The 7811-nt window shown below is 49.1% G+C and overlaps 2 protein-coding genes across 2 annotated transcripts in view; both read left to right on the forward strand.

Annotated features, from left to right (window-relative positions):
* The window catches only part of LOC105888185 (BUB3-interacting and GLEBS motif-containing protein ZNF207-like), a 19065-nt gene extending 15494 nt beyond the window's left edge, over window positions 1-3571 (forward strand). Inside the window, exon 5 of the mRNA XM_023508033.1 lies at window positions 3380-3571. Coding sequence (XP_023363801.1) covers window positions 3380-3554 — 175 coding nt within the window. The 3' untranslated portion in view covers window positions 3555-3571. The remainder of the gene's footprint in view (window positions 1-3379) is intronic.
* Window positions 3572-5984: 2413 nt separating this feature from the next.
* Window positions 5985-7811, forward strand: part of PPIL2 (peptidylprolyl isomerase like 2) — a 36990-nt gene continuing 35163 nt past the window's right edge. Inside the window, exons 1-2 of the mRNA XM_023508020.1 lie at window positions 5985-6126; window positions 7206-7255. Of these exons, the coding sequence (XP_023363788.1) occupies window positions 6095-6126; window positions 7206-7255 (82 nt within the window). The 5' untranslated portion in view covers window positions 5985-6094. The remainder of the gene's footprint in view (window positions 6127-7205; window positions 7256-7811) is intronic.

The raw sequence follows: 7811 nt of genomic DNA on the forward strand, positions 1-7811 counted from the left end.
CTGGGACCACAGGCACCTGCCACAAAGCTTGGCTATTTTTTTTAACTGCATTTTGGCTGGGGCCAGGCTTGAACCTGCTACCCTCAGTATATGAGGCCGGTGCCCTACTCACTGAGCCACAGGCGCCACCCAGAGTTTTTGGAATGTTATTACAAAGCAAAATTGAAGAGGAAAGCATTATTGAGCATTGTAGGAAGGTGGAACTACACGGTGGGGCTGTGGTCAGTATGAGGGTGTTTAGATATTTTCTAGCTTTTCTAGGCGTAGTTTTATCAAGTTGTGATTTAATTGGATGTCTTTTCTTTTTTTAATCTTGTCTTTATCTGTTAACTTGAAGGCCCCTTGGAGCTGTAACCATCCTTGCAGGTTTGAATACAAGTGTCATTGACGGAATAACCACCCTGCATATGTGGTCTCCACTGGGAGCCCCAGGAGGTGCTTCCAATTTTCCCCAAGCATAGTTTGTGCTGGGATTAACATCTGTATGTGCAGGCTGGGCGTGGTGGCTCACACTGACAGTCCTAGCACTTTGGGAGGCCAAGACAGGAGGATTGCTCAAGTAAACACAAGACCCCATCTGTACTAAAAAATAGCTGGGCGTTGTGGCAGGCGCCTTTAGTCCCAGTTACTTAGGAGGCTGAGGCAGGAGGATCACTTAAGCCTAAGAGTTTGAGGTTGCTGTGAGCTATGACACCATAGCACTCTACCCAGGGCAACAAAGAGTCTCAAAAAAAAAAAAATCTTTATGTGTAAAGCTGTTCCTGAATTTCAGATGAATACTCTGAAGTGGAATTTCAAAGGAAAGGATATAAACAGTTAACAAGAGGATCATCACTTTTTAGATTTTTTTTTGTTTTTGAGACAGAGTTTCACATTGTTGCCACAATGCCTGGTTATTTTTAGAGACTGGGTCTCGCTCTGGCTAAGGCTGGTCTCGAACCTGTGAGCTCAGGTACTCCACCTGCCTTGGCCTCCCAGAGTGCTAGGATTACAGGAGGAGCCACTGTGCCCAGCCCTTTTTTTAGATTCTAGAAGCAGTATGTTTACTGTGGACAACTGAAACCTATACAGAAAAGAGACATCAAATCATTCACATTCCCACCAGCAGAAGTAACCATAACTGGCATTTGTCTATATTTCAGTGTAGATTTTTTTTGAGTGGATACACATACATTTGTACTTACTGCAATTCATTACCCAAGTGGGACTGGAAGTGTCCCATTAGGCAGGAAGCACGTGAGTTTCCTCCCATCTAAACAGTAGCTTCAAACTCTCCTGTAATAATCGATGGAAAATGCTCCACTGTATGGGTGGAGCATCATTCACTTAACTGTTCTTGTTTGTCAAAGTATTTCCCTGGTGGGAACAACTCTTAAGCTCTTGTTTCACCAAAAATAGATTATTTTTAATTGGTTTTAAAAAGTTGACAAAAGCGGGTGGCACCTGTGGCTCACTGAGTAGGGCGCTGGCCCCATATACCGAGGGTGGGGAGTTCAAACCCAGCCCCAGCCAAACCTGAATAAAAAAATAGCTGGGCGTTGTGGCAGGTGCCTGTAGTCCCAGCTCCTCAGGAGGCTGAGGCAAGAGAATCACCTAAGCCCAAGAGCTCGAGGTTGCTATGAGCAGTGTGATGCTGCCATGGCACTCTACTGAGGGCGAGAAAGTGAAACTCTGTCTCAAAAAAAAGGTTGACAAAAGCAGAACATAATTCATGGGAAAAAAAGCTCACAATCCATAGCGAATATGTGAAATAGGAGTCCATGCTGCCAGGGGTTTTGTGTGTACCTTTCCAAGTGGTTTTTTTTTTTTTTTTTTTTTTTTGAGATAGAGTCTCCCTATGTCATCCTTGGTAGAGTGCTGGGGCATCACAGCTCACAGTAACCTTAAACTCTTGGGCTTAAGTGATTCTCTTGCCTCAGCCTCCCAAGTGGCTGGGACTATAGGCGCCCGCCACAATGCCTGGCTATTTTTTGGTTGTAATTGTCATTGTTTGGCAGCCCCGGGATGGGTTCCAACCCACAAGCTCTGGTGTGGGTGGCTGGCACCCTAGCTGCTGAGCTACAGGCACCGAGCTTTCCCAAGTGTTTTGTCTCCGTGTGCACACAGTGCACACACACTGGTTGTTTATAAGCCAAGAAAGAGTTTATTGTGTGTGCTTCTCAGCAACTTTCTTTTTTCCATGAATAAACATTCAAACGCCTTATTATTCTTTTTTTGCCCCTTGCCTCTGACATTATTGCTTGTTGGGATATTGCCATTATTTCTTTCTTTCTTTCCTTTTTTTTTCTTTTTGAGACAGAGTCTCACTCTGTTACCCTTGGTAGAGTGCGATAGTGTCATAGCTCACAGCAACCTCAAACTCCTGGACTTACGCGATCTTTTTTTTTTTTTTTTTTTTTTTTTGAGACAGAGCCAAGAGTGCAGTGGCATTACAGCTCACAGCAACCTCCAACCCCTTTTGTCAACAGCCAAGTAGCTGGGACCACAGGCGCCCGCCACAACGCCTGGCTATTTTTTTTGGTTGCAGCCGTCATTGTTGTTTTGGCGGTCCGGGCTGGGGATTCGAACCCGCCACCTTAGGTGTACGTGGCTGGCGCCTTAGCCGGTTGAGCTATAGGCGCCGAGCCGGACTTACGCGATCTTTATGTCTCACCCTCCAGGGTAGGTGGGACTATAGGTGCCTAACACAATGTCCAGCTAGTATTTCTATTACCATTTTATTTTTATATATTTTTTAGAGACAAAGTCTCACTTTATCGCCCTTGGTAGAGTGCTGTGGCATAACACAGCTCATAGCAACCTCTAGCTCTTAGGCTTAGGCGATTCTCTTGCCTCAGCCTCCCAAGTAGCTAGGACCTCAGGTGCCTGCCACAACACCCAGCTATTTTTTTGTTGCAATTTGGCCCGGGGCTGGGTTTGAACCTGGCACCCTCGGTATATGGGGCCAGTGCCCTACTCACTGAGCCACAGGTGCTGCCCGAGTTTTCTTACTTTTAGTGGCAACAGGTTTCACTCTTGCTCAGGCTGGTCTTGAACTCCAGAGCTCAATCCACTTGCCTCATTCTCCCAAGAGTGCTGGGATTATAGGAGCAAGCCAGAGTACCCAGCTTCCCTCCTTTCTTTAATGGGGTGCAGAACAGCCAGTGCATGGCTGTATATTGAGTTGAACTCTCATGGACGTTTAGATGGATTTCAGGGTTTTGCAATTACAAATATTACTGCAGTGAACAGACTTAAACACACATCCATGGGAGACATTTCTGGAAGTACAAATGTCCTGGGAGCCATCCTACAGCTCAGGGTTTTTGTCACTTGTGCCTATTATGGCCCTGTGTAGTGGTGTCCTACCTCATGTCTGTCTTGGATGTCTACTATGCAGGAACTCGGCGTGCAGTCCCTCCTCCAACACTGATGAGACTCCAGCCTCTGCTGCGAAGGCCTCCGTCTTCTCCCCACCTGTCCTACTGAAATTCCATCCTGTGCCCAGACCCAAAGATGACTCAGAGAACGATCCTGGAAGCACAGAGTCTGTGACCCAAAAGAGGAGCCCATAGCCTCTTCCCTACATACCATGGCCTAGGAATTAATAAATTTCCTATGAGGTGCCTTCCTTGTGCTGGGATCCCTGGGAGTTGTGTGATCCCACTGGCTCCCTCTCGCCTGAGGAGGTGGTCAGTGTAGTGTGGCCTACATCTCTGTAGAGTAGGTGGGGTCATGGCAGCACCACTGTAGTCCCCTCGCTAGCACTATACTAGGACCATGCAGTCGTGTGTCCTTTGAAAGAGAAATGGAGTGGGGGAGTGCTGCCCTTCCCTTCCGTGTCGTTGTGGCCACTTTGGGCCTCTCTGGACCCAATTGAGTTGCAAGTCTGGTCTATTTTTCCTACAATGGGCCCCTAAACATGGGTGTAATCTGATGCATGGATTTATTTGGTTTTTTTTTGAGACAGAGCCAAGAGTGCAGTGGCATTACAGCTCACAGCAACCTCCAACCCCTGGGCTCAAGCAAGTTTCCTGCCTCTGCCTCCCAAGTAGCTGGGACCACAGGCACCCGCCACAACGCCTGGCTATTTTTTTGGTTGCAGTTGTCATTGTTATTTGGCGGGTCCAGGCTGGATTCAAACCCGCCAGCTCAGGTGTATGTGGCTGGCGCCTTAGCCGCTTGAGCTGCAGGCGCCGAGCCTGATGCATGGATTTAGAAACAGTGATCTGTTCCTCTCTGGAGGAAAAATTAGCTGGCCTGTCAGTTTCCCAGTTGGCACCTTCCCAAGGAAATTTCAAAGATATGTGACTGTCTCATTATTGCCTCACACGTTGACTTTACAAGCTAACTTGCATGTGAGATGTGGGTCCTCACTGAATGCTGGTACCTACTGGACAGCCACAGACATTCCCTGAGCCCTGGTGTATGTCCCATACTATGCTTGGGTCTGCAGATAATGAGCCAAGTGGTCTCAGTCTGTGCCCTTAAGGAGCTTGCATCCCATCATTCTGTGTGTTAAATCCATACGCAGACCAAATTACTCTAGGATTTTAACTGTGACCCACCCTGTGGGAGATGTGTGGAGTGGGTGGTCAGGGAGGGTCTCTCTGAGGAGGTGAAACTTATGTTGAAACCTGGAAGATGAAAAAGCATCTTATCATGGGATGAGAAAGTGCATGGACTGCTGGGTTTGGGTGACTGTGTGGATGCTGGCACTTTCAGAAGAGTGGGAACTGGGAGTAGTGGGTCGAGGTGTGGGGGTAGAGATAGAAAATTCTGCTTTGACCAGGCATGTTAAACTTTAGATCATAGTTACCCAAATGGAAGTTAGGAGTCTGCAGGGGCGGTGACTTAGGTGAGAGTCATACAAGTGATGTTGACAATCACGATCCTGGGAAAGATCACCCAGGGCCTGAGCCCAGATGGATGCTGTGAGCTCAGACTGGGGCACACCAAGTAATGTACAGATTTGGCCCCAGGGAAAGGTCTGGTAGAAGAGACAGAAGGGAGCAGAGGGAAGTGTCTGGCAGAAGAGACAGAAGGGACCAGGGAGGACTTTGGACCTTCCAGCTAGGTGTCCACCTGCTGCTGGAGGCAATGGGGAAAGAATGGAAAATGAGTCAAAGGTGGAGACTTTAGAGAGGAGGGGAGCTGGGTGGGAGCGGAGGCCGATGAGACTGAATACCAGCAGGGCTTTTAACTTATTTCTGATTACTATGAGGGTACAAAACCTTTAGGTTGTATAATTTGCACATGAAAAGTTAAAAGTCAGGCGGCGCCTGTGGCTCAAAAGGGTAGGGCACTGGTCTCCTATGCTGGTGGTGGTGGGTTCAAACCCAGCCCCAGCCAAAAACTACCAAAAAAAAAAAAAAGTTAAAAGTCAGAGTTGTAGCTGTGTCCTGCGTCCAATGTGCCCTATATCCACGCTACTGGAAACTGCTGAACCTCCCTTCCTCCCCTCTTCTTGAATTTAATTGAAATTTTCTGTGGCTAGGGTCTGTGATTCTTCATCTAGTTTCAAACTGGTATCGAGTACTTTGTTCTCCAGGAGATTTTGTGACAGAGTCTCACTATGTCGTCCTTGGTAGAGTGACAGCTCACAGCAACCTCAAAATCTTGGGCTTAAGCGATTCTCTTGCCTCAGCCTCCCAAGTAGCTGGGACTACAGGCACCTGCCACAACGCCCGGCGTTTTTGGTTGCAGTTTTCGTTGTTTAGCTGGCCCCGGCCGAGCTTGAACCTGCCACCCTCGGTGCATATGGCTGGCGCCGTGCTATGGGCACCGAGCCACCATGAGGACTTTTTAAAGACGCAAGAATCCAGCGCGGGCAAGGTACAGAGCCGCGGCTGGGCAGGTAAACCAGATGGTCCAAAGACAGGTCTCTAGAGGAGACGGAGCTTGGCCGCAGAGACCGAGCATGCGTGCTCAGTCAGCCCGGCCGGACTCTCTCAGAGCATGCGCACTTAGTCCAGGGAAGCCGTTCTCGGCTCTCCAGCGTCCACTTCCGGGGCGGACCGCGGAACCCGGAAGTAGTCGGAGACTAGGACGTGGCGCCGGGGTCTGAGTTGTCTGTGGTCGCGTTTCAGGGCTCACTGGTCCGGCTGCCGCCACCATGGGAAAGCGACAACACCAGAAGGACAAGATGTAAGTTGAACCGCAGCTGGGAGCGGTGCCCCGCTCTACGCCAGTCCCCGTTTGTCCCGCACTTCGTGCGGCTCCTTTTCCCTCTCAGGCCCCAGAGCGGGTCCCAAATGTCACTTTCTCCCGGAAGCCCCGCCCCTGTCCTGGCAGGGTAATGACCGCCCCCCGCGCCGGGCCGCCGCGGTCTCCGGGGAGCCGCACCCCCCCAGCTGCAATCTCCGAGTGTGGCTCTTCCCGGACTGCCCCGGGAATCAGCATTCTGAATCAGCATTCTTAATCAGCATTCTTTCCTTCTACGTCCCTCGTCTCCCCGTGTGCAGGCTCACGCCTGCCAGCCTGCAACCGTGCTGAAGAGTCTGACAATTTAAAGCATGCCAGCCGCGCCTCTCTGTGTTTATTTATTTATTTTTGAGACAAGGTCTCACTCTGTGGCACACTGGCTAGAGTGCCACCGTGTTTCTGTGATTCTCATCACAACAAGTGAAACACCTGTGACTGCTTGCTGTTTTCTGCTGCCGCTCTTTCTAGTTCCCCTGTACACAGCAGCCAGATTGATGCTTTGAGACTTAAGGTTCAGTTACTTCAGGGCTCTTATCAGAATCTTAGCAAATCCGGAGTCTTCACCGTGCCCAGTGAGACCCTGTGATCTGGCCACTGCATGTGTCTTCGTCTTTATCTGCCACAAGTCTTGTGCACATACTTCCCCCGTGACAGCCCCCTTATTCTGGAACACACCCAGCATTTCCTGCCTCAGAGCTTTGTTCAGTGCTATGGTGCTGTTCCCTCTGCCTGGAAAGCTCTCCCCAGATCTTCACATGGCCAACTGCTTCCCATTGTTGGGTCTTCTGATAAGTTCAGTTTCTTTCCTTGAGAGCAAAGGAGAATTGTACATATTTGTTTACCATTGTGTGTATCCCCATGTCTGTTGTGTTTATCGCTGTGTGCCTGAAACATAGAAGATGTTTCATAAGCATTTGCTGAATGAGTGAAGATTACATCATTGGTTACTCACTTCTGAAGACTTAAGTCTTTTTTTATGAAGGGGGTAGTAGTAGCATTCTGTCTCCCTCTTTCTCCTCCAGGTATATTACCTGCGCTGAATACACTCACTTCTATGGTGGCAAGAAGCCAGGTAAGGCATGAAATCCTTCTCTTTCCCCCTTGGGTGAGAGGCATTAAGGAATGATGTCTTCATTAAACAGTGAGCTATAAAAATGGACAATTAACAAAAAAACGAAGGGCTGGATGCAGTGGCTCATGCTTGTAATCCTAGCACTCTGGGGGGCTGAGGCAAGAGGATTGCTTGAGTTCAGGAGTTGGAGACCATCCTGAATAAGAGTGAGACCCAGTCTAGTCTCTACTCAAAATAGAAAAACTAGCTGGGTGTAGTGGCAGGTGCCTGTGTTCCTAGCTACTCAGGAGGCTGAAGCAAGAGGATGGCTCAAGCTCAAGAGTTTGAGATTGCTGTGAGCTATGATGCTATGGTCCTGTACCCAGGGTGACAGAGTGAGAGCCTGTCTCAAAAAAATAAAAAACAGAAAAAACCCCAGACCCTGTGGAGACAGATGGGCCAAAGACATAGTTCACAATAAAAGATACATAGTCGGCTCGGCGCCTGTGGATCAAGCGGCTAAGGCGCCAGCCACATACACCTAAGGTGGCGGGTTCGAATCCCCAGCCCGGGCCCG

Source organism: Otolemur garnettii, unplaced genomic scaffold, assembly GCF_000181295.1.
Source record: "Otolemur garnettii isolate 467f Iridium unplaced genomic scaffold, OtoGar3 scaffold00218, whole genome shotgun sequence".
Lineage (NCBI taxonomy): Eukaryota > Metazoa > Chordata > Mammalia > Primates > Galagidae > Otolemur > Otolemur garnettii.